General features: G+C 40.2%; 2 protein-coding genes across 4 annotated transcripts in view; both read right to left on the bottom strand.

Annotated features, from left to right (window-relative positions):
- cluha (clustered mitochondria (cluA/CLU1) homolog a) overlaps positions 1-13,735 on the bottom strand; it is a 46,253-nt gene extending 32,518 nt beyond the window's left edge. For 2 of the 3 annotated variants that reach the window (XM_036150005.1, XM_036150007.1), the window contains exon 1: positions 948-1,375. In XM_036150005.1, coding sequence (XP_036005898.1) covers positions 948-1,086 — 139 coding nt within the window. In that variant the 5' untranslated portion in view covers positions 1,087-1,375. Of the gene's footprint in view, positions 1-947; positions 1,376-13,712 lie in introns of those variants that run through there. The other variant, XM_036150006.1, reaches the window with a different exon arrangement.
- On the bottom strand, positions 6,070-26,043 carry si:dkey-54n8.4 (coiled-coil domain-containing protein 92). The gene is given in 5 exon segments (XM_012877335.3): positions 6,070-7,568; positions 7,571-7,932; positions 15,655-15,702; positions 23,592-23,736; positions 25,458-26,043. Coding segments are annotated over 4 exon segments (894 nt in total). The 5' UTR covers positions 23,725-23,736; positions 25,458-26,043; the 3' UTR covers positions 6,070-7,217.
- Positions 26,044-27,072: the final 1,029 nt, after the last annotated feature.

The following is a 27,072-nucleotide window of genomic DNA, read 5'->3' as shown; positions in this document are numbered from 1 at the left end:
ACTTTAAGCAGCGTTATAACGGGGGAGCACACCTGTCACGCCGTCCCACACACACACAGCCCCCCTCAGCGAAAAGCTCGGCGAGTGTCCGAGCCCTCTCCGTGCGTATGTGGCCAAAGAGAGGCTCCAGTGAAGGTGACCTTCAGTCGGCTCCTCCTGACACGCTGTTACCGAACATGTGCGTCAGGCAGAGCTTGGCTCACGCCGTCATGTGCTGCGCCATCGATCCCAGGCTGAAAGCAGATATCCGGCTTCTCCAGCGCCGCTTTTCAGACATTTTTTCCCCCCCATGTCTGAAAAGAGTCGGGACAGAGCAGCTGCTAGGTGCATGCTAGCCGGTTAGCATGAGGAAGCTAACTGGTTAGCATGGGGAAGCTAGCTGTGTGGAGCTGCAGCTGCTGGGGGCTAAGCGCGGTTTAAATGGACGTGTCAGGCTAAAGTTTGGGGGGCAGTGACTGCGGTAAACTGCGGGCTAACTGTGTTGCTTTTAACGGGACTGGGTAGATTTAGTTTACCGGCAATGCGGCTGGACACAAGACGCTTTGTGTTTTGTTGATGCGAGGCACCGAAAAGCAGCTCCTGTAGGTCAGGGGATGGTGTAAGGAAAAGCGCCCTGGCCTTAAAGCATAAAAACACCCGAAAAGCACAATAAACTACACCAGATTCTAACAAATAAATAAATACACCACATCAGACCAACGCGTCAAACATTCATGCGGAAGTTAAGGAGATCCTTCTCATCCAGGGTGAGGGGGGCCAGCTTATTGGCCCCTAGGTGAGCAACCTGACCTGAATGAAAGGCGTTTAATGACCATAATGGTGCATGCAAGTGTGACTAAGAGCACCAAGGAAGGCAGTCGGGGTTGCACCGGGTCCGAGGACACCGTGTCGTAGCTTGCATCCCCCCTCCTTCCCGATGACCTCAGTGGGTCTGCAGCAGGACTCACCACAGCCGCAGGAGTCCTCCGCTCGGCTCTTGCTGGTCCCGCCGCCCTCCTGGGTCCCGTCCCCGGCTCCGTCCCGCTGGAGGTCGGCCGGATTGCAGTCGGGCACCGACGCCGGGATGTCATCTGTCTTGCTCACCATGGTCGGCTGTCAGTGTGTGTGGCTCCAGAAAGAAACCCCCCTCCCTGCCTGCGGCTTTCGGCTGTCGGCAGTCCGTCTATGGATGATGGCGGGAGGGAAACGCGAGTCGGAACCGGTCTGCTTGTTGAGGCTCACGCAGGGCCGGGAGGCTGCATGCGAAGGGTGACGGAGGATTATACAAAAACAAGGCTACAGAGGAAGGACAGAGCTGTACATGGTGGTGGTGCTGAACACACGTGGTTCTCTCCCCCCCCTGTTCCCTCCTCTTGACCTCTTTGCCTTTGCGTAGATGATCTCCTCCTACCGAGCGTGGCGCTACGGAAAGCCACATGCGACAAGTCACCCCGAGCAGGAGCAGAGGCAAAGTGGGGGGAATGACAACCTGGATGTCACTTTATGTTTTGTTTTGTTTTTAAGAGAAAGTGTTTGGAGAACACCAGCTGATTGTTAACTTAACAACAATTTACATAATACACTCAATGGCCAAGAATTAGGAACACTACCCTCACAGACTACAAAGTACAATAATTAGAATGATAATAGGTTTATATACTTATCGTCCTATCTCACTGTTTTTAAATATTTTTTTCCCTGGTAAGGTTTAAGTCATCTGTACACTTATTTGTTTATCAATGATAATAATAATATCACCTTCCCCTAAAGTATTTTTTTTTTTTTTTTAACCAAAGAGATTTGTTGTCTTAATCAACTTACTAACTTATTATCCTATTGTTTTTTTCTGGAAACCTTATTTTAGATAGGTGACAATAATTAACTTACATTTAACTCAACTTCATCTTCTTTAACTGAAAATAATATATCAGTATACAAAAATATCAAATTATTTCTCCTGTGGGATTAAAATAATCTATTAGAAGTTTTTTCCCCTCCCTGTATATTGCAGATGAGATTTTTCATTTTCTTTCCCTATTTGATGGCAATTTGGACTCGGTTACCTGTTTGCCTTGAGGACTTGACCAAAGCGTGACATCCAACTAAACGTCTTTTGGCACCAACCAGATGTAAAAAGTTTCAGCTTTCCAAAAACTTAAGAGTAAAATGTTTTAATTTAACAATAAATGTGTTAAGGAATAATTGTATGCTCACTAGAAACCAGATATTTACATACACTGAATGAAAACATATATAACCTTTTTTTGCTTCTTGCTGTTTGATATTTTTTCAAAAATGTATTTGTTTTAGGTTATTTAGGGTCACCAAAACGATTTGTATTTGCTAATCCCAGAATAATGATCCAGTTCCTCCTGAGAACTGCTGTAATTGACTCAGGTAACTCTGCCCATAAACGTTCTGGGACTGAGATCAGTGTTGAGTGATGGTCACTCCAAAACATTGACTTCACTGTCCTTAAGCCACCGTGTTACTCATTTCCTAGAAGGATTAGGGTCACTGTCCGTTTAAAAAACACATTTGTGCCCCAGCTTGATGGCTTGAGATCTTAACGTTCCCACAAATGTTCCTTTCCTTGTGACGACACATTTTTTTGACGTGCACCCCTCCCTTATACAACATGATGCCTCTACCTCACAAATGGGATGGTGCTCTCTAGTTTGCCAGCTTCCACATTTTTCCAAACTCTTTAAAGTTAGTTTCATCAGACCAAAGGACACATCTCAGAAATCATGATATTTGTTCCTGAATGTGTTTGCAAACTGGGATTTTTAGCATTTTTTTTTTCCATCAAAATGCCTTTCTGGGACACAAACCGTATCTCCATCCATAACAGTGTAATGGCTGGACATTCCTATGCTGATGACACTTGATAAACGAGGCACCTTCAGGCATCTGGAAATTGCACCTTTGATTGAACCAGATCCATGGAGGACAACAGTTTTGTCCCTGACACCATCCTCCCTCAATTAATTAATTTTTATGATGTGACACAAGAAACAATTTTAGGTGTTGCCTCCTTTTGACTTTTGAATCAAGGTTACAAAGTTAAGAAATCCTCATGTGGGCTTTTTCAAATTGTTTAACTGCATGTCAATCTCTGAATTTATAGGAACAATATGATCCATTCAGAGCTAACCTCTTAATTTATTGGAAGCAATGAAAATAATCTAATTAAAAAATGATTTTTTTTTCATTATTCTGGCACTTAGGAAACACATTTTTTAATCAAACTGACCTAAAAAAGGAACAGTTTAGCCCGATTTAATGTCAGGTGGTGAAAAAATTGGTCATGTGTCTTTATAATCCTCAGCTTTCAGCTGTAAGTTTTCTAGGAGAGCCTCCATGGGCCGGTGAGCTCAGGTTTTATTATTTAAAGTATTACAATAATAATATTCCTGAATGTAAAAATGAGAGTGAAAACAAGACCAATTGCCTACTGTGTATTTATCAATACTCTTGCAAAATTGTTCTCTAATTCCTTTAAATCAGGCAATCAGGACAACTTTCAACAACAACAACAAAGTAATCGGCACACTTAACAGTCCTTCATTTTATTCCATTCTTACGTACAGTTTCACTGTAGGATGCCGACACAGTATATACGGTAATCAGTCAGTATCTCATGCTCAGCCACAGCCCAAACCAGTACAAGGATCCAAAGGGACACCTTTCTTCGTTTCTTGTTGAGTCCCACGCAGCAATTATTGCTAGAAAGAAACAAGAGAACATGTCCGAGAAAAGGCTTGATGGAGCCCAACGCAGTCCAGGGAAACGTCATGATGGAATATCAACATGAACCGTGAGAAAAGATGGGGGGGGCGCTGCTGCTGCTTTTTTCTATTCAGTTTGATGAAAAAGAGAGAAAATTAAACATTTTATTGTGAGATTTATGGTAGTATGTTGTAAAAAGTCGAAAACGATGATTCCTGGTTTGGAAGAGTCGCTGCAGATGGAGTATTAAAGGAGAAAACAAAAGGGTGAAGTGAGATTACATTGTACCACGGTACAGATGATTTACTGTAAAATGTGGATGAAGAGTTATGCAGAAAGGGAGTCTAACAGTCTAAAGTCCATAAAATCCCACTTTCAGTGCAACAGATGTCTTGAACAACAAATTAACAACCAGTGTTACTAAATATTTGACAAAATAAGTAATTTTTTTTAAATCTAAAACAGTCTATAAAGGAGACACAATAATATTCCTGTTTGCTTAGGGAGGGAGGAAGCAAAGCAAAACACACGGTAGGTTAGATTGTTACAAAATATAAAGTTAATTCCTCTTTAGTTCTTTTTAAAATCTTTAACCTAAATTATAAACACAAATCATCGATAATATATTAACATATTGCTGTATATTTGAGAAGCGTAGTGCTAAAAACATCAAACTAAGAGATTAGGGAGTAAGAACATCAGCACAGCAGCAAAATCACATTTGATGTCAGTTATACGGCATAACACTGAGAAAGAGATACGGTAAACCTTTACATACAAACCCCAAACTGAGAGAAGAAATGTATAGTTTCCACCCTGACCTGCTTATTTCTTTGCATACTCACAGATCCCAGGCTATAAGGCAGTAATTACAAGGGAAAAGTTGCTTTTTAGAGATTGCCTACAAGTCGGAGCAACAGCCGGAAGAAAGAAAAATGTTTCATTAAACAGAAGACTCCTGTCTTCCAGGGCATTAATTGTTTTTGTTCATGTTTTTAACAATAAAGAGACACAAGCGAGCGGAGCAGCCTTTGAAATTCACTCATATTGTTTGTTCTCCTGAGGTGAAAAGAAACTCCCAACAACCCCTAAACGCGGTAACAGCTCAGCACGCAAACCGCAACCTGAGGAAAAACCGGGTGCTGCTCGTTTTGCCCCTTCGCCGTTTCATACTTTAGGCTGTTTCATCCCCGCCTGTTTTTTTTTTTTGTACGAAAAGCAGCCGTCAGCCACTGGGCGTTTCATACCCACTCTGACAGCTGATCTTTTTCCATATTCTATTTATGTCGACTGTCAGGAGGTTTGGTTATGTGTGTCCGATGAGCAATATGCAATAGCAAGAAGCTGCTCGGACTTATTTTGGGTTGATTATTGGTCATAATTTTGTCATTATTTTGTCATATCAGAGCCACACTCAATAGAAATAGGGTGTAATACTAAAATTATACATTAAAATACACAATAGATGTATATAGAAATGGGATTTGAATATTTGATTTATCAAAATACTTCACTAGCAATAGAAAGTAACTGACATGGGTACCAAAGGGTTTGCACAAAAATGGAGAGAGGTTGGGGAGGGGTGCCTCCAGAAAGTTTTCAAAGGGGCCACTTATAATCTTTGGTGGGACATCAAAAGTTGTCATGAGTTACGTAAAGATGTAACTTTTAAATTCAGATTCATAAAAGATATGATGCACATAACACTGACCATTTTAATAGCGATGGCCAGTGGCCTCCTCTGGCTCGCCCTCGGTGGAGCTGCTTAGTATGGGATGAAATGCCAACGTGTGTACAAAATGGATGTAGGAACTGACGAAGGGGCAAACTGACGCACAGGCAAAAAAACAAACAAAAAAAACAACTACGGTCCAACGAGTCACAACCGAGGATCGCCTGAATGTGGCCTTGTTCTGTAAAGCTAAAATCCAAAGGAAAACCCTGAAGATCATCAGTTAAGACAGGCACTGTGGCACGAGTTCAGGTTTTAACTTTGACAACTTAAGCGGCTTCCATAGAAAGAGATTAGTATGAAAGATGGAAAAATAACTTTCATAATTTTAAATGTGCACTCTGGTGATCATGTTTGCAGACATTTGAGCTATATCAGAGTTTTTTTTTGCCTTCTAAAGTTTTTTTTTTCTCTCTTCAAAGGATCCTTTGCCTGTGGACAAAAAGCTAGGTGGAAAACTGAGATCAAAATACCTAAAGCATGCATTACAGATGTGTATATATATATATATATATATATATATATATATATATATATATACATATATATATATATATATATATATATATATATATATATATACACATATATACATATATATACACACATATATATATATATATATATATATATATATATATATATATATAGTATACACCTATTTTTTTCCTCTTTTGTAAAACTGTTGGTCTAAAACAGTGTTCATTTTATAAATAAAGAAGGTTGGTTCATGCTTGACACACATACGTTCCGGAAATGAGACGTGTGGACACAACGTCTCCATCCGAATACCTTAATAATAGCTTCTAGTTCCTGTTCCTCTCTTTCATGGGGTCAGCACTAAGAACTCCGAATTCGGACAACCTTTAACTCTGATGTCATTACATGAACTGAAAACTTTGCTATGCCTGCTTTCATCTTGGGTGACCATGGTGTTACACAGCAATCTCAAAGTTCAGCGTTCCTTATGCGACGTCGTTACTCTTCGGCAACTGCAATTTCATTTTTTTCTTCCTACCTTTTTTTTAACCTGATACTTGGAAATTTAATATAATTATCAAGAGATGCAAGCCTGAACTGAATTGAAAAGAAAAACGTTGTAAAACGGACGCTGTATTCCCCTTTCAGTAACATTTGCGTTTTTAAATGTGTCGCTGCGTCAGTTTCAAAACAAGTTTACGTCAACACCTCTCAGTTTAAACATTTCACTTTTGAGCTATTTCAAGTTATCGGTACTCTGAAAACAGGATTGCAAAAATTGCCTCTGACGTAAAGTGTCCTGGAAAGGCCTCTCAAATTCTAAGGTGGAACCCAATATACTGGTTTTCACATAAAACTCTGAAAGAAATATACAGCGTCATTTTTGATCTGCTATCTTCTCTTTATGGCGAGGGTGAGAGATGGATAACCGGTCATACGCGCTCTGCTCCCACTTCGGTATTTTCAGCTGTGACTCAGTCGGAGGACACACAAACACTCGGGCAAGGAGCCTGATTTATAGTCGGCCTTGGAAGATCTCAGTTGATTGGGTCGCACAGCTGGGCCAAGGTCAAAAACACTCTTTACAAACCAAAGCTTTAAAAAATAAGGCTCCACAGTACGCAGAGCATCCAACAGCAGTGTAAACCTATAATTTCTGACACCGACTGACATTTGCTATGCAAGGTTATATCAAAGTAGATATTAGAAAAGTATTTGCAGGAGACGTAATAGCTAAAACCAGAAGATAAGATACAGTGATCCCTCTGTAGTCAAAAGCAGAAATGATCAGACACTAATCTGCGTTGGTCTGAGCAGCAGGGGTCGCTGCCGCCGAAGACATCAGTCTGGGAGCTTCATCGCGGACCTCCACCGGCCCCTCCCCGCCTCCTCCTTCCTCCTCCTCTTCTCTCTCCAGGCCTAGAGGAGGCTGTCTTTGTGCCACAGTGTGTCTGGAGCGCGCCCGGTGCCTGCGAGGCTGCAGGAAGAGCGCCGGGTCCGGCATGGCCGTGGGCTCCGCGGGGCCCAGCACTTTCTCCGTGGGGACACACTCGCGGGCGCGCTCCGCCCGCGAAGACGCCCTGACGCTCTTACGCTGCTTGGGTTTGACCACAGGAGAGGACGGGGAGGCTCCAGGGAGGGGGGGAAACTCTGCTCGGCACCATGCTGGACCCCCTGACTGCCGGCTCTGGAGAGGAGTCCCTGCCGCTGCTGCATCCTCTGGTGGTGCAGCTTCTGCTTGGCGGCGTGCAGCTGGAAGGAGAGGTACGCCGCTGCCTCGGTTTGCTTCTGAAGCTCCGTGTTCAGGACGGTGGAACAGTGGCTGCGGCGTTTAAGCTCGTCCAGGAAGTGACGCTCCTTCTCCTTGAGATTGCCTCTGAGGGCTCCCACCAAAGCCCCTTTGTGGCCCAGCTCCTTTCGAAGCTCTCCCAGCGTGTACTCCTGCTCTTCCAGACGGGTTTCCAGCTCCTTATAGCGGGCCTCCAGCATCTCCTCCTCCTCCAGTAGTTCTATGACAGAAACAGAGCAGAGCACTAAATTAAAGAACAGAACATCTTTGCACATAAATGTCTAATGTGTGGCATGCATGTATATCAGCCTCTTTTACTCTGATACCCTTAAAATCAAGTGCAGGATAGGACAACTATTAGTGTTGCACTTTATAATAAATCTGGGGAAGAGTGGCAAGAAGAAAGAAACAGATGGAAAAATAAAACCCCAGAAGAGGTCACAGCAAAAACGGATCTAAAAACAAGTAAAATGTTCTTAAAGTTAGTCTATTCGTCCTTGATTTGAGCCTGTAAATAAGATTATCTGCCAATTGGAATGAGTATCTTAACCCCTAAAATAAGATAATTAGACATCCTGCACTTGAAATAAGATGATGAAGATGAATTGTTCCTATTTTAAGTGGAAAAAATCTTATTCCATTGGCAAATCATCTTATTTACCTGCTCAAATCAAGGACAAATACACTCATTTAATTTTTTTTTTTTACTTATATTTAGTTCTGTTTTTACAATCTGTTTAAAGTTGGTGAGAGGCCAGGCATGAGATACGGCTAAAATGGGGTTGCTCTGGTCAGAAGACATCAAGATTCATAACGACAGCCTCAGCTACATTCAAATGGTTTAGGTCAAAGCAAATCCATGTGTGAGAATGGTCCTGTCAAAGTCCGGGCCTAAATTAATTAGAGAATCTGCGATAAGGTTGAAAAACGTATGCTTTTCCTTCTTCGCAGTTATCTTCTTCTTTGTGTTGGTCTATCACAGAACATCACAATAATAATACACTGAAGTACATTGATGCTGAGTTGCACAAGTACTTGCAAGGCACAGTCCATCGGCAGGTAAGAAAATATTGAGGCTTTCTAACCAAAAGACAGAAATGAACTGAAACTGCTCATAATGAAAGATAATGTTCCTGCTGGGCTCCCTCTGCCCTTTGATACACGCAGTTATTCGTTTCAGCATGCGAAGGTGGTTCCTGAAGTCTGTCATTTTGCTTTTTTTTTTAAAGTCAAATTCACTTGAAATAATATAAACAGCCAAGTGCAGGAGAAATTTAGACCAAATTTAGACAGAATACAACCTTTTTGTAAGCTTTCAGTTTTCCTTCTTCAAGTAAGGTCAGTGCTGTGCACTTTAAAATTGTACACAACCAAGTGCAGGCAGAATTTAGACCAGGGGGTGTATACTAAGAACATGGTTAAGTGATAAACCAGGTCTAGTTAACCTACAGAAAGTGGTAAACCTGCTAATAAAACACTTGCGTGCGTGAGTGTCTCTCTCTCTCTTTGTGTAACGAGTAACTAAACCAAACATTAAAAATGTATTGGAGTAAATGTATGCAATTAAGTTCAGAAACATAGTGAAGTAAAAGTAAAAGGTATATAAAAAAAAAAGATATTCGAGAACAGTATAAAGTACTCCAAAATATACTTAAGTACAGTAATGGAGTATTTTTTACATCGTTACTGTACAACACTGGAACCAGCAAGGCATAATACATCGCTCGTTATCTGTCTGCCATTCCCAGTAACGACAACACCAGAAATGCTGCTTCTCTGCTCAACCTGTAAACTAGATGATACAGGGTGTTGTCCGGATTACAGATCCAGATGCATTCAATGCTTAGTGCAAAATAGAAATATCCTGTATTGATATCTTCTGTCTTGTGTAACCAGAAACTCTTCAGTAGGTGTAAGAGGGCTCATTTACAGGGTCCAGCGTAGGTGACACTTTTTTCCCCCCAAAGGACAGAAAATTGGGCAACACGACCAGTCTGCATCATACAAACCATGCAAAGCTCTATTAAGTGCTCGTAAGCCACTAATTGTGTCTACAAGGCATCTTCTGTGCCTGTGGAACGTCAGCATCTGTTCCGACCATTAGATGCTACAGCCTTAAGCTCTATATTGTTCCATGTTTGATGCCACCACTTATTTTAATGCTATTTTCTGTCTGCTGAGCTAATTGAGCCATTTGGAGGTCAAGTAACCATACAGCAACGATATTGGAAGTACTTTGCACTGTTCTAACTTACTATATATACATTAACTGCTGTAAGTACTTTTCTCAGACGTTTTTATGCTGAAAACTGTTATTAAGAAAAGTGTTTCTTCCGCTTGAATTAGTTATTTTGTAATTGTTTTCTTATATATGTGTTAGTCGTTAAAATACCCATATTTGGACATAACTTAATATTTTTGCCTTGACTTTTACCTCATTTTAAAATGTTAAATTAGTTGTTGTGATTAGTTAATCAGTACTTGAGTATCCTGCTTACCAGATACTTTTTTTTGCTTATTCTTGGTTGGCTGCTTTTTACTTTTGCGTGAGTAAACAAAACAAAAAAATGTTAAAGTAGTGCTACTCTTACTTGAGTAACTATTTTTGGATACTCTAACCATGTCTGCAATTTCAAGTCTTTTGTGGACCATAACAGGTTTCCAGATTCCCCTGTATCCACCCAGTTTCCCGTCAACTCTGAACAGCTTCCTGGTGTCTGCGGAAAAAACCCAACAAAAACCCCACCCACAGCAGAATGCTACCATCACCATATTTTATAGCGCGAATGACATATTCACATCGATGTGCAGTGTTAGATTTCACCCACACATAGCATTCTGCACGTTGCAAATTAAGTCTGTGTTGGATCCTTCCTATTGAATGCTTTCCCTCTTTCATCAGTAACTGTATAAACGACCATAGCGCTGTCTTTAATATATTGTGTTATCGCTATTTCATCTGCTGTTGTGAAGACATATGGAAAAAGTACAAACACTGCACAGCCAACCTTTTCTATCCGCCTTCTCTTTCTTCAAATCAGCAGTGCAAGAGGATTATTCCCAACAGAGCCGAAAAGTTAGACTAATTTGTTGTCAGTTTCCTGCCAACGATGGGTCTGACAGATTCTGCTGCTTAACATTTAGTCGCCTTTAAGCTTTTGCAGGCAACCTTTGGGCTTCCTCGGTCCCAAAAGGCACGGGAGTTTTAGAAGAAAAGCCCTGAGTCAGTGCAGCCGGCTGACAGAGCTGGAGGACGAGAGGATTATACTCACAGAGGCTGACCACTCTGACCTCAAAAATCTGTCTTCACTTAGGCAGAAAAATTATAGGTTTCAGAGGTTATTGCTTCAGTCTTCAGAATATATGAATTTCTTTATTTATACCCTGACATATAATGTTTGTTCTTTGAATTTCCTTCTCCCGGATCTAACAGAGGATATAAAGGTTGTCTGTTCATATAAATACACCATTTGATTAGCTCATTACAGAATAGAGACAAGCCACAGCTACAGTCATCGCAAAAATAAAGTGCACTCTCTTTTAGTGGTAATTCTCAGGTTTTCTGTGTTAGGGCACAGCAACAATGGTTTGCCCTAAGCCTCAACTCAGTTGTAGAAAAATACAAACGCTACGCAACAAACAAAAACTAAGCCAAAAAGGAAGAGCTCTGTGTAGAAAAACTTAATATGGCCCACTCAATTGCTTCTAGAAGCCCATTTAGTTATATTCCTTAGGTGTATGGGTTTTGGTTTTAATTTGTGTCTTTGTTTTCATCATTTCCTAGTTGTTTATCAGGTTGTAAAGGGCCTCTGCCTCATATTTTATTTTACGACTAATTTCTTATGTTCTGTTTCCTGTATGTTCCACTTTAGTCCCATAGGTCAGTACTTGTGTTTTTCCCTTAGTTAAGTGTTTCCTTGTGTTTTTCCCTCTGTCAATTAGCCTCCTTGCCCTTCCCTCTGCCTCCCTTCTTAACTTCTGCCTCAGCAGCTCAACATATCCACTAATTATCTCACCTGCATCACATGTCATTCTCCACATGTCCCTCAGCATTGAGGTTCACTGTTGGTCATTGTTCTTTGCTGGAACCTACATTATGTTTCTACCACTGTGCTTTATTATTGAGTTTTTTTTATGTTTGTTTTTTAGCAAACACGGTACAGTGCATTATTGCCAAACATATTTACTTTGTTCTCGTCTAATTAAATAACATTGTTCCAGTATAGTCTCGGTTCATTCGGTTTAAGTCATGCTCTTGTTTAAGAGGACATGTAAATCTTTAATATTTTACATGCTGACTCAGGTTTTTAGATTCTTTTCTTGCAATTTTTCGGAGCTTTCCACAGTCTGACTTTTGGTGATTTGGTTGGCGATGTCCAATTCTGAGAAGACTGGCAGCTGTCTTAAATGTTATCCAGTTGTGTATAATCTTCATTACTGAAGTTCAAGTTGTTTGAAAATGGACCTAAAACCCTTTCTAAAATGAAAATCTGCAATAAAGTTTCAAGGTTGGCTTTTGTTACTTGTATTGGGTTAAAACACTAACAGGAAAAAATACCCTTACAGGTTTCTTCTTAAACTTCTTAGCCCATCAAACTAATTTTTTATAACAGATACAAATTCGAGTATTAATTTATTAAGAGGAAAAAAACTATACAAATAAGTCTGACTCAATGGAAAAAAATGATTATAGTTATATGCCATTAAAAATTGTTTGAGGGTCTTAAACACAATCAAATGGTGACAAAAAACTAAAACAGAAGAAATCTGTAAGAGGGGGAATCCATTTCAAAGCACTGTACGCTCCAGATAAACAAGGCCTGCTTTCAAATAATCAAGTGCATTTCATGGCGACATTTTTCTAAAAAGATGCAGCGTGATCAACCTTAAGGTGTTGAGCTTCTTTGCACATGGTAAAAGGAGAAATAAGTAATACTGACACCCTGTGGCTCAAACCGGTACAACAGCGTGCCAGTCACAACAATCTAATATGCCGTTTTTAAACGGTGTGTTGCTGTTGTGAATTTTTACGTCCACAGGATAGATATACAATGTTGTATTCTGTTCTATTTCTGGTCTGCTTTTCTTACTGCCCTCTATGTTTTGCAGGCTGCTGCTCCTTTGCCAAGATAAATCACCACATGCTGGATCCCTGGGAAATCTCATCAGATTGGCTGAGGAACCACGAAGGAGACACGGTCTACACTCTGAACCAAAGTTGTTCCGGACCGTACCTCTTAGGCTTCAAAGTAGAAAAACGTGACTAAGGCATAAGTGATGGAGAGGAGCGGTTGTTTATAGGGAATGTTACCTCCATCCCGGGTGACAAATGGGAATGACTGAGGTTGATTTTACAGTAAATATCTTACTTATCGCTCCTTTAAATCCAAGTAATTTTACAACCCGAGAAAGACCAGATCATTTTTAATATGATCTGATACCCAAATCCCTAGAAATCGGAGAGGGCGTCCTTTCCCCTTATCATGGCTGTAATGCTATCCACCCATCTAAATCCTCTCCCCTCCTCCACGTCCGTCACGGACCATATCCTAACTCCTCATCCCTCTCCTCTCCTCTCCATCTCACGTCGTCTCTCTCCTCCCACCTCTTCCTCTCTCTCTTTTCCAGGCCCTACATCTGAGCAAAGCCTGTAAGCAGACACTCCCGCTGGGACCTCCGGTAGAAACTGGAGCAGGAGAAGGAAAAAGGGAGAGGATCAATTTGTAAAGCCATGGTGTATTGATGGATTGGGGAATAACCTGCCCTGGAACAAAAAAAAAAAAAAAAAGAGGATCTAACGGCTGAGTAATGCAGCCAGGCAAAAGCGTCCTTCTTATTCTAAGCAGCCACACCCACTCCCCTTTTGACTCCCCTTTCTCCTCTCAAAGAGTTAAAACGGAGCCTTTCTCTGCTGCCGCATTAGCCATCAGACGAAGCTGTTGGGAGCATCTGGCCTCCCCGGCTGTGTGTGTGTGTGTGTGTGTGTGTGTGTGTGTGTGTGTGTGTGTGTGTGTGTGTATCTCTCACCCTGGCAGAACTGCTGCAATTTGTTTCACACTGCAAAACGGCACATATGACTAAATGAATAAAACATTCATAGCCTGCAAGTGCTTTGTCACAGACTCCTCTCTCAGGAATAAGAGGGCTAAAGGATGAGGCTGGCTGACAGGGATCTGCCCCCCCATAGAGGGATGGGAGGGGGTGGTCGGCTGGGGATTGAGGTTGAGGGTGGCGAGGAGAGCCAGGCTCAGGGTGACGTCAACGTAAGCCTGTCTTTGTGTCTTCAGAGTAACGGATTGAATAAAAATCCAAGTGTGATAGAGCAATACAAAAAGTTGGATACTTGTGAGGTGAACAGACATAGCTGGGGCATAGAGATGTACTACCCACTGTGGACTAGGGCTGAACAATTAATCGCATTTTCAAAATAATCGTGATTTAAAAAAACGCAATTTCCAAATCACAGAGTCTGCAATTTTTGGCTATGTAACAATTAGGGAATTAGACACGTCCATTAGGTGTTGGTAAAATGTTTGAAGTGGGTTTGCCTCCACATGGAAGGGAAGACAGTTGCAGCAGTGAGATAATCTAATTTTATTACTTGTTTTAGAGTTTATATAATCATACATAGCATTAAGTACAGGTCAATCAGTTAAATACATAGACTTGCTTGTTGGTTGCACTTTATGTTCAACAAGGATTGATGTCCAAATCAACTAAAAGCTGTTCTCTTGAATAATATTCTGATTAATAGAAACATTAAAAATTCTTGTTTTAAATAGTCCTTGTTTACAAACGTCTTTATTTAGAAGCCATTTTTGTTACTTGTGGTTAATGCAGAGAAAAGTCAAAATTGCAATTTTGGTTGAAATATATCGTAGGCAGAACGCAATCATTACTGCTCTGAGTTTAGATGCTGCGGGTCTTTTAGCAACTAATCTGCACAGCGAGGAAACAAAATGATTTGTTGTTTGTATATGTTTAAAAAGACATGATAAATTAAACTGGAAAAAAAATCGCATTAAATCGCAATATTAAGAAAAAAAATCGCAATTAGATTATTTTCCAAAATCGTTCAGCCCTACTGTGGACTCACCATCTATTTCATTGTGAGGCAAATTAGGTGTCTTTATATGCCCATATGGCCTTTCTGTTGTGTGTCTATACGTGATTTTGGGTCTTCCCATTTGACTTGTTTCTTAACAAGGAGATTCGGACGTTACGGTCGACTTAATGAGTCCTTGTGCAGTTTCACAATCCCTGTTTAAGAACTGGACTGGGCAAGAAAGCATTAATGTTTGGCATTAATCACTTAGAATAATATACAATTTGAACTTTAGCTTCAAGCTCATGTTGCTGTGAATGAGTTCAAAGTTCTGGTAAAAATCCATCAATTCTGTTAAAGTAAACAAGTGTTGTTTTTAATCTGGGGTTGTTGCTGCCCTCTCAGCTAGGTCTGTCTTTTAAAAGCGATATTTGACCTCAATGGGACTTAACAGGTTTTAAATAAAGGGTAGAAACAAAACAAGGTTCTTAGTAGTATGACGCTGCCACCACCACTATTTTGTGCTTTCTGTCCAGGTGGCTGAATTTAAATGCCACATGTTAGATTTGAATTTGTAAAAGATAAATGCATTTGTTTTCCTACCACGTCACAATTATGTACTACACTCTTCTAGTTTTTCCAGATAAATGGATTTTCTAGATAAATAGATTTTGGTCCTATAGATAAGAATTTGAGTGTTGAAACCCAAGTTGAAATTTTAAGTAATTTTCAAAAACTTGGAAACATCCATCCATCCATTTTCTAACACGTCTATCCCTTGTGGGGTCTCGAGGGGTCTCTGGTGCCTATCTCCACCTGCCAGTGGGTGATAGGCGGGATACACTCTGGACAGATCAACTTGGAAACATCTAAAATCTAATTTTCAGGACTGCCTACCTATCTGGGTCCTGCCAGGAGGCTTTGACTTCAGCTCACTTGTCAGCTCTGAAAAGAGAGAAAGAAAAAAAAACATAAACAAGCATCACAGAGATGAATCGTGTCTTGGTTCATTAATTCTGTTTACACTTGCTACCATGTGCTCGTTACTACAGTTTACAGCATATTCTCTGCAAGCTCATGAATAGTTCATCCGAGGCAAAATGGGAAATCATCAAAAACTGTATGCCAAAGACTTGGCAGAGACAATAATTATTATTGCTTTTTCAACGAAACAGTGGTGGTTGTAAAACAAATTTACCAGAGGTGGGGCCAAGGTTTTTTTCATCGGGACACAGAACAAAAGAATGAAAGAAACAAATAAACAAAAAAGAACAGACCATATTTCTTAATTAAATATATTAAGTAATCGACTGAGACAAAGAGCCCCTTCGAACTGCAGGTTGCAGACCCCGATCTAGGAGATGAAAGCTGTCATCCCATCTCGATACAGGTGAAATCAATTTTAAATCATTATTAAAGTAAAATTGCAAAGGTAAAACATTAAATTAGTTCATATTACAAGGCCCAAGACCAGTTCTACAGGGGCACTGGCCCCTGCGGGCCCCTGTCTAGAACCGTCCCTGCACTGAAATGAATATGTATTTAAATACCAACTGGTGGCTCCGGTTCAGGAGAAAATAAAGAGAAACCACCAACAAGCTCAACGTTTGACTTTCTGCTCTGCATTCATCAAAGCAGCTGGCGAGGCTGCACAGCCTATTACACTTTGTGGGATTATTCCCTAAGCAATTAAAGTCTATATATCTCAACATAAACCTCCATTTTATCTCAACATAAACCTCCATTTTAAACACACTATATATAAGCAAGTGGCGAATGAAAGGAAAAACATGACTGTGGTTGAGCTCTTTTTCCAATGTGGAGCATTTTACTAAGAGGGCTTGGGGCCTTTTGGATCACCGCAAGGCAAGTTGTTTACTGACGGTGCATCTTTTTTGTCTTTGTAATGTTTCTTTAAATCAGTGGGAATGATCTTAATTATAGAGACACCAGGACTGATCACAGGTTAAAAGGATCAAACAATTTAAAACATTTTTTTTTTGCTTGATCAGCCCGCTCTAATACAAAAGATCTTATTCCAACCAGTTAATGCATCATAAACGCTTCCAGGTCTAATTGGGTTTTGTCATTTTCCTATTTCAAAGCTGTATTAGGAAATGTTGGAAGCCTTTAGGAAATCCAAAGTGCTTAATAAGTAGAGGGAAACTAGACGCTTTCTCTTGTTTATTGAGGACTCTGATGCAAAAGGCTTCTCCAGTTCTGAACATTGTAGGAAGTAACAGATTTATAAAATGTAGTCAGAAAAATTACAGTATTAGAGCCATCAAGGTCAGCAATGGGGAAATTTAGGACACGTGAGTATCTGGCCCTACCACCTACTCAGCTCAAAGTTTGGGTCACTGGGCCTTTAAAAAAAATCAGATGCAAGTCTATTTAATCTACAGTTATAAAATATGATGTAAAAGTGTGACGTAGTCTGAACAAGTTGTATTGTGCTAATCATTAATAACGGATGCTTTTTGATAAGTGATTGTTTTGTTTTACTGAGAACATTTTATTCTAAAGACAATTGCATTTTCAACTTATCCAAAAAGTGGAAAAATGTGGTATCAAGAGGTCAAAGCTTTAGGAATTTTACGGACAGATCTGAATCTTTCTCTCCCATATCTTCACACCATAACTGTACTTTTATGGCTTCCATTTATTATGCAAAGTAATCCAAGGCAATCTACGGGTGAAAAGGAAACCACGAAACATTGCAACCATTGTGAAAGACAAACACTACATTAAAAGGATTGGAAACAAACACAGGACCTGCCTGAAATGAAAAAAGAAACAAAAACAGTTTAATCCAAATAAACAGCTAAAATTATGGAACTGATGAAACTGATGTAATAAGTAAACAAATAGCTCTAAAGGGCTCAGGGTTTCCCACACTGTTGAAGTTCACCTGAATGCAGCATGGTCTGACAACCAACAGTTCAGTTCAGATCTTTAAAAATACCTTCATCAATGTTTTGTATTCATCTTTTGCTAATCCAGGGCTGAAAATAGTTTTACACATCAATGCAATATGAAGTATAGATATAAGTATTATCATAAGAAGTTCATATTTGCTTTGGGCTTTCAAAGATATAATGGATCAGCCTAATGTGTTTGTGGTCCTCCTTCATTAATTTCTACGTTTCCAGCAAAGACGGATTGAAGCAAGAAGTCGTAGGAGGATGGCTGCCTGTGTCTGGCCTGTCAGTCACTCCGGTGACGATTTAAAGGGTCAGCATCAAACACATCTGCTCAGTCAGCGAGTTCACGACACACTTCGGCTCAAAAGTGGGACGAGGAATAGCTCGTTTAGTTTTCTGGAAACGAGAAATGGCTGTTTTTGGAAATAAGGAGTTTCCTGTACATTTACGTAAAACACATTCAAAAGTAGACATATAAAATTGTCTAATTTTGGTACCAAACTTGGCAAACTATTAAAAAAATTTTTTATTAGAAGATGAGAGCATAGTTTTAGGTTATTATCTTTTGTTGTAAAATGCAATTTACAATAATAAATAATTGCTTTTGTTAGTTGTTCCCAACTTCATGCCCTCCTTGTCACACCCTTTTCGCTTCACTCTGCAGTCGCTAAAACACACCCACACATGCAGCTAGCATCAGCAGAGACAGAGGCAATGAAGGGAGAGGTAACGGCAGCAAAAAAAGGGATAGGAAGGTGACGGGAATACTGGCAGCTTCAGAACAGGAAACTTTAGAACGGCTAAAATACTAAAAGTTCTGTTTCTCATTTTTCTAATGCACCATAAGGCGTTTATGCAGTCAATTCATTGACAGCGTGCAGATCGCGAGGAGGAATGAAAACAGAACATTCAGTGCATTGCGACATCCAGTAATATTTTATAGGTCAGTGTTATCTCCTGCAGCCCATAACCGAGCATTAGAGGTTTTCTGTTTCATCGATTCAGTCTTGAACGCTGCAAAGATAATATCCTGAAGGACGAACCCACTGACATGCACAATAAACGTACGTTATAGAGAGGGAGGAAAAAAAAGCTCATTTAAAAAGGGAATTGGCTTGTAGCTGAAGAAGACAGCAGCACAGAGGCCTTTTATGCTGATGAGGAAATTCAGGAAGCAATAAAAGGTCAGCAGTACAAAGACGCAGCTGATGTTCACAACAAACACGCACGGCTCAACCTTGCAGCAACCTTCAGGGCAGCATATCAGTGAGCCGAGTAAAAACACGGATCCCACCTGCAAACATCATCACGGCGTTTTCACTCTTGCACTCTGAGAACTTCTAGAATCACTTTAAGGTTGTCTAGATGTGGCAAAAGTCACATAATCAAATCCAATTAGTTCCCTGTTACTGAAAATAAGTGTAACCCCCCCCCCCCCTAAAAGAAAACCCATCCTCCTTCAAAATAATGGATGGCACAGGGTAGGTATGCTCCAACCGTAAATGCTGCAAACCTGTACACAAAGTTTGTTGCATTACCTGATGCACTATCAATGATCCGGATGAAGCTGTGTGAGCATAGTGGGGTTTTCAGCCAGGAATTCAAAAGATAAGATACTGAATAGTAAATTGTTAAACTGAAGGCTTAAACCGAGAGACAGCGTCATTAAGGCAATACCCATCTGCATGGGAGCTGAAATGGGTCATCCAAGGAAATGTATTTCCTGCTATGCTCTTGAGATAACGAGTTATCACTTTATCTAAAAAAAATAAATCTGGTCTTAGGTTAGTTTTGTCTTGGCAGACGTTTGTTTATCTCGTTCTCTCGACAACCACAACGTCTGGCTTGTTTTGTCGTGATCTCAGTTTCATTGTCTCAAAGTACCAAGCTCTTCAGCCTCGTTTGATGTGACAACTGCTTCATTGTCTTGTTATATCAAGATGCCAAGAGTTTGAGCTTATGTCTTCAAAACTGTTTTATTAGCTCACGATAATGACATCTTGAGCTTATTGTGGCAACCCCTTCGTTATCTCATCTAAAGATAACAAGATCTGTTTTATGCAGTGATTCCTGTCTGTTCCTGCCTGAGAAGCTGCTGTTTGCGGTCCTATGACGTCACTCCCTACTCGCTGTGCTGCACTGGCAATCTAAACCGAGTGCTCACACCTGTAGCAGCTGTAATTATTGGGAGCTGCTGCACCTGGGAGGACCACTATATATTCCTGACACTCCCAGTATGTAAGCGCCAGATTCTTGAAAGCTATAGTGTGAGTAGACCATCCAGCGTTCCTAGTATGGACCTCCTGTTACTGACCTGTTTCGTTCCTGTTTTGCTACCGCCTGCCTTGCCCTTGTCGGATACTTCTGTTGGCTTCTGATCTCTGGACACTGACCTCCTGCCTTGCCTGTCGACCAAGCCTGTCTGCTTCTGCTCCTTTCTTGATTCTCCTGCCTGCTGTGTATGACCCAAGCCTGGACCTCAACCTGTCTCCTGTCTCTGCCCTGCTTGGATACCTCTGCATTGAGGTGCCTCCTGTTACTGATTCTCTCGCCTGGATCCTGGATTGCTCTCATGCCTTGCTCTTCTGGACATCTCTGCCCTGTAGACTGTCTCCCTGTGCATGATCCCTGAACTGACGACATCTGACCCTTATCCTGTCAAGTGACAAGATTTGGATCAGGCACCAAGTGATTCAGATCTTCCAGAGGGAGCTGTCAGGATCAATCCACAGACCCAGTGCAACCTCCCGGCATCTGAGAAGGTTAGTGGTGTTTATTCAGTGTGTTGTCAACCTCAACGAGTTATTCCTGGCCACTGACCGTATTCTCCTCTCTACAGAGATCCTGATACGAGTTCCAGTTGTTTCCTGTTCCAGCTACACCAGTTTATTGAAATTAAACTCTTTAAATCGGTCACTCCTTGTGTTGGTTGATTTGCCTGGTCACCAGGTTCTGAAGGTGAATTAAATTTTATTGTGACAACAAATTTCATTTTGTCAATATAACAGGTTATTTTGTCGTGAAGACTGTCATTATCCCGAGATATTAAGCTCTGGAGCTTGTTTTCTTGTGACAACGACATTTTTATCTCGTCGTATTAAGATACCAAGGTCTTTAGCTTGTAATATTTTTAAAGCACTTTCACTATCTCGAGACTGTTGAATTAAAAAGGTTTTGCTTCTGAGGTGTTTTTTTTCCCCCCGGCCAAATCGAAATTGGTGTATTTTGCAAAACTGCAAACAAATATTTTTCCGCATCCCACGAGTCACAGGATCAACAACTGGATTTTACTGTTGAAAAAGATGACAGGAAGTGTTGAACCCATAGCAGCGCTTCTGTAAACTCAATCTCCCAAGCTGTCCCCAAGTATGAGGGGCTTGTCACGCCAACGCCTTAAGTGTTTATATCAGTCGGCACTGTTTTTTTTTTTTTTTTATGAGCTATATTGTAGACAAACATATTGACTTGTCACTTTAATTGCATTTATTATTTAATGGAAATGCGAAATTCCAAAATTGCTTTTTGTTTTTATACATTAGCAGAAAATCGCTAAAGTTTTGCGCACATTTGTAATGGAAACGCAGCTAATGAAACAATGAAACAGTAGGTGAGAATGTTTTTTTTTTCGTTTGTCTTTTTAGATTAGTGTTGTCACCACCCCTCACAGCTGCACTGACCAGATGTGAGGGAGCCGAGCCAAGGAGCGATGAAGGGGGTCGTTTTCAGCACAAGCGGTCACACTGGCACAGAGCCATCCATCTCCGTCACGCGAACACACAAACCCTTCCCCCCCTCTCTGCTCTCCCCTGTATCTGTGCACTGCAATCCTGTATTATAAGGATTACTGCAGCCATTCAATTAATGCACAAGCAATTACACACACCAATAATTATTTTTTTTCCAAGTTAGGGTTGATTTTCCCCCCTTATTTAGATTAAAGGGTATTGTGTGGTGGCAAAAGCGATATCTCTCTTCCTACATATATATATCTATATATATATAGATATATATATGTATATGTCAATGAACATCTAAAATGAATAATATCTTCCAGCAAACACTGTAAATCATTTGGATGTGGAAGTATGGTCGCATGGAAGAGAAATCCATTACTACCCAAACAGGAAAGCAGCATGATGTCATCGTGTAGCCATTGTCTGAATTTGACTCATGGTGATGTAAACACACTAACTAAACAATGTCTGCCTTTTTTGATTAGATTAGGGCTGACCGTTAGATGGATTATAATAAATTACAAAAATGAGTTTAAAAAAAAGCAATGTAGAGTCTATATCTTTTGAAAACATTCTGTTTTGAAGAGAAAGGATTGATAAAAGGATTCCTTCCTGATAGATAAAGAGCCGTGGCCACTAAAAAAAAAATACAATAGATGCTTAAAGAGGAGGAAATCCATGACTGGAGGGTGAAATTGTCACAGTAAATTAACTGTATCATATTTAACAAATTTATAAAATTTCAAGCACAAAAAAAATATCTGTTTCTAAACATGTTTCTTAAACTATCTTTATAAGTAACACTTCTAAATCAGTGTTTCCCAACCCTGGTCCTCAAGGCACACTGGCCTGCATCTTTAAGAGATCCCCCTGCTTGAGCTCACATGATTTCAATTTATGGCTGATTTATTTTGACTGAAAGTATTGTTAACGTATCCGAGCGGCCAGAGTCTAGACGTGAATCTGATGGAGAATATGTGGAGGGAGCTACAGATTAGGGTGATGGTAAGGAGGCCTTCCAACCGCAAAGACTGCAAGCTCATCACCAAAGACTTACATCAAAATGCTAGTGGAAACACGGAGAGACCTGGTCTGCTATTATAAGATAGGTTTGACTGCTAAATATTGAGAAGTGGAAGAATAATCTTCAACATTCAATTTTCTTTAAATTTTTTTTCTGATACATTTATTTATTATCATTAGAGTTTAATTTCCTGTCAGAAATAAACTTTTTAGCTAAACGAAGATCATTGAAAATCTAAATCTGCCAGGGGTATGAATAATTTGGGGAATAACTGTTGATCAAATCCCACTTGAGATCATGTTATCAATTTGTGTAATTATTTGGGATCATATTTCAAGTGCTATGCATTAGCAGGGGTCTGCCACTCCTCGAGTGCCGCTGTCCAGCTACTTTTGGACGCATCCCTGCTCCAATTAACCTGAATCAAATGAACGGTTAATGACCAGACCTTTCCAAAACATGCTGACCTGCCAAGGAGGTAATTCAGTATTTCTATTCAGGGGGGTTGGAACAGAGACGCATCCTAAAGTTGTAGGCCCTCGAGGACTGGAGTTGAAGATCCCTGCGATGCTTTGCCCTCTTAAAAAAACATCATGGACAGTTAGATGGACTTTCTCTGCCTGGGACGTCTGACATAGACAATCGTGACCAAGAGGCAGACTTAAAGGGATTAGAATATCATGGCGCTGGAAAAGAAAGAACAATGTGCCGAAAATAACGTTTTATATTTGCCAAACTTCCTCAAATATGTTTTTTTAAAACAAACTTTGACCTATGAAAACAGGCTCTGTGTCGCTTTTTGTTTAACGTTAAACAAAGTAATGATAACTGATGCTCTACATTTATGTATTTGATGCAAATTAGTAATTATGTGCTATTTATTGTTCATCACATCCCTCTCGACAAACATACACACCTCTTCAGGTTCATTGCTTTTGTCACATGGAGATGTGCAATGAAAGTAAACCTAAATCTAATCCACACTCATTCAAATAGAGTTATAAATATTTTCCAATACATTACATTTTTGTAATGCTTAGTTGCAACAGAGAAAAAGTATAAAGACCAGTTTGCAGAAGAAAGGTTCCTAATCAAACCGTGTCTGACGTTCTTGGAGCTGCACTGTAACAGCAGCAGCTGCACCTCCCTCACCTGAGCAGCGTTTCTGCAGGGAGAGGATCTCCAGGTGGAGGCCATGGAGCAAAGTGAGGTGCTCCTGCCTGAGGAACACCACGCTCCTCTCCACGCTCTGGATCTGCTGAGAGAGGCGGCTTTCCTCACCCATGGCCGCAGGAGTCTGCACAAACAGAGGGACGGCAAATAAGAGGTTTCATGACTTACCGCTCTGTGAAACTCTGTGAGCTCCAGCTGCTGAGTGAGGCCGTTTCAACAGAAGAATATCTGTTTAATCGAGGTCACGCTGATGCTATAAATAAGGTACAAATGACCAGCGGTGCACCAAGCCGCATGGACAGTCTCACATGCAGAATATATACATATCTGTATGATTTTAAGAAATGAAAGGCAATACATTTTTTACTCTGGGGTTGGGCCCATTTAGGTTGATGGTGGATGTTTAGTTTGGTGTGTGAGGGAAAAAACTTGTAGTCTGTTCGCTCCTTAGTCCATACGTGTCCTCAATTTGTACCTGACCACTGGCGTTTTTTTCCAAACGACTTATTTTTCCAGACAAATCCAGCAAGACATGATTGTTCACCGGGCAAGCAGAAAATGTATCTGAAAATCTGGACAAGCTGCAGAAATCCACGGCTCTGGTGGGGAAATCTGTTGACAAGTCTCAGTTTGCAAGAATGATCTTAAAGGAGCACTGCGTAAATTCCAGGATTTTTGCAGACGTCTGCCCCCTCTGGTGACAAGTCGAAATGACACCAGTGTTGTCATTTGCTGCTGCGACTGCACAGGTCTTTTGTTTTGCGGCGTAATGTCTTCTGGGGTAAAAAAAAAAAGCTGTAAATGTTGAAGTTAGCCCGTGTTCTCTTGCTAATTCATCAATAATGGTGGAGACTCAACAAAGTAGCCAGGTGAACATAATATCCAGCCAATATATATATAGAGACAACTGCGGTAAATAGAGGAAGACTATTTATTTATTTATTTATTATTTTATTTAAATTGAAACATTTAGCCTATTATATTTTATCTGCATTAATTTTTTCTTTTTGCACTGTGTTTATGTATTTTAGCATTCAGTTTTTATCTTATACTCTGCAACTGTGATTTCTGTACAGCACTTTGGTCAACCCCGGTAGTTTTAAATGTGCTTTATAAATAAAGTTTGAGTTGAGTTGAGTTGAGTTGAGTAAGGGCCTGTATGGGAAAGAAAATGATATTATAAAATAATATTTAACTTCAAATCTTGCACCATGCCCCTTTAAAGGAAGATCAGATAAACGGTTGCTAAATGAAGCTTTAAAAAGTCCAGTTTGCAATTTGCCAGAAGCTATTTAGCCGTGCAGAGCTGTGGAAGCTGCTACCAGCTTTTTGCTGCGTGGAAGTCTGTCTGGTAAGAATTTATTATAAAATAGAAGATATAACCAAATAGACTTCCACAAAGTAGACTGTGGGATGAATACCATCACACAGCACCGCTCCTTAGTTATTTCTTTTTATCTTTAAAAAAACTGTAAACAATGTTTTAAATTGTCTCTTTTACTTAACAATCCCAGACAACTTTGTGTTCAGCAGATGAAATCCAAATAAAACACACTGAAGCTTGACTTTGTAACATCACAAGGTTAAATGAATGCCAACAAGGGTTGGCATTCATTCGTTTATCCAATCCCCATTTTTCCTCCTTCACAGCCAACATCCAGTTTTTAATGGTCTCTGATCTATTTAATGCCTTCTCTAAACATGACAACAGCAAAGCAACACTCACTTATTGCTTTAATTTTGGTGCCCCAACCCAGGATAAGAGCCCCCACTGGAAACTTTGTAGCTGCGCCCCTGCTAAAGAATCATGAAATCAACAGAAGACGAAGGCAGAAACGTACTTACCTTTAAAGTGATGCTCACCAGGCTGATTTAAGAGAAGATGGCACCGACGCGTAATAAAACGTCCTGTGATGCGGCGGGCATGCTGCTCCCCGGCGCTGCTCCAAATCCTGCAGGCTGCGGCATTCACCAAAACACGTCTCATCTGAAGCGACGAGGCGCTGCGCCGAAGCATGTGACGCCGTTCATTTGGAGGAGAGAGAGGCTGCGAGTCTGCACGGCCCCATCCGTCCTCCGACCAAGCCGCTCCTCCCCGCCACATCCGCGTCGAGCCTCGCGGAGATCGGAGCGTCGGTCACTGATGGGGATTCATTCGGCCTATGACGGGAGAGCGTGTGATGCGCGCAGTCTCCTTCCCAGGATGCCTCCGGTCCTGCTCACCCTCCGACTGAAGCGCGGAGCCGCTGGATGGAGCTAAGAAATGATGAAAACAAGGCACCGTGATCGGAGCATCGTACGACAGAGTCAGAGGGCCAGCTGATTGGAGCAGAGAGGATCTGACAGCTGCGCGTCAGCAGCATCAGGATCAATACAGGAGCGCGCAAGCCTCAGCTGGCAGAAAATAACGCAATACAACCACTAACAGCGGTCACATGTAGATTTGTACCAACCCCTTCTGGGTTCGTGGAAATTGTTTTTCCTGTTTTATGAGTTTTATCTTGTATATCAAGATGGATTTGTCATTTAAAAAAATGACAAATTCCTACATTTTCAACAGGTTGTGTATCTTGGGGGAGCCTACGTTTAGATGTCTTGTAAAAATAAATAAAAAAGTCTTTAGTAGATCCATCAGGCATTTCTTTTGTGCCATTGACTGAAATTTAAAAATGCTTTAATATTAAACTTTAATATAACTTGTTTACTAATAAGATTTACTTTTTACATTTATTTCTTCATAGCTTCATATTTTATAATTTTCAACTAGGTTAGTCTTGTTTTTTTGTCTGTAAATCTACCAGTTTACAGACAAAAATCTGCTTTTTCCCTCTTAAATATGTAGCCTACTTTACCTAATAAAGCTGACTTTTAAGAGGTTAAACGTTAAATAAACTGATAAATATTTGTTTTGTAGGGTAAAAACTAAATAAATAATGTTTTTGTGAAAATAAATTATAAAGAATACACAAATTATTAAAATGGCCTTTCTCTTCTTTATTAATGCTGCATTTTTCCACCCAAATGGAATTTGCACCAAAAAAAAAAAAAAAAAAAAATCAATGTTGCTGACTCTTTTTTTCATTAAATATGGGATAAGAAAAATTAAACGTTAAATAAATAGATAAATATTTGTTTTTTAAGGTAAGGACTAAATAAATAATGCTTTTATAAAAATAAATGATAAAGAATACACAAATTTTAAAAATGGCCATTCTCATCTTTATTAAAGCTGCATATTATCCACCCAAATGGAATTTGCCCCCCAAAAAAATCAATGTTGCTGACTCTTTTTGTCATTAAATATGGGATAAGAAAAATAATTGTTGTGTTTCTGTAGTTTTCGTTTTTGTTTGATGAGACGTTAATTAGCAGGACATGCATTCAAGTATTTCAGGATGATCAAAATAAATGAATGTTTGCAAGATTTCTGGGGTTCTAGTTCCTGATCTCTTTCTGCGTG

Source organism: Fundulus heteroclitus, chromosome 18, assembly GCF_011125445.2.
Source record: "Fundulus heteroclitus isolate FHET01 chromosome 18, MU-UCD_Fhet_4.1, whole genome shotgun sequence".
Lineage (NCBI taxonomy): Eukaryota > Metazoa > Chordata > Actinopteri > Cyprinodontiformes > Fundulidae > Fundulus > Fundulus heteroclitus.
The sequence above is the reverse complement of the archived record's forward strand: the minus strand, read 5'-3'. Positions and strand labels throughout refer to the sequence as shown.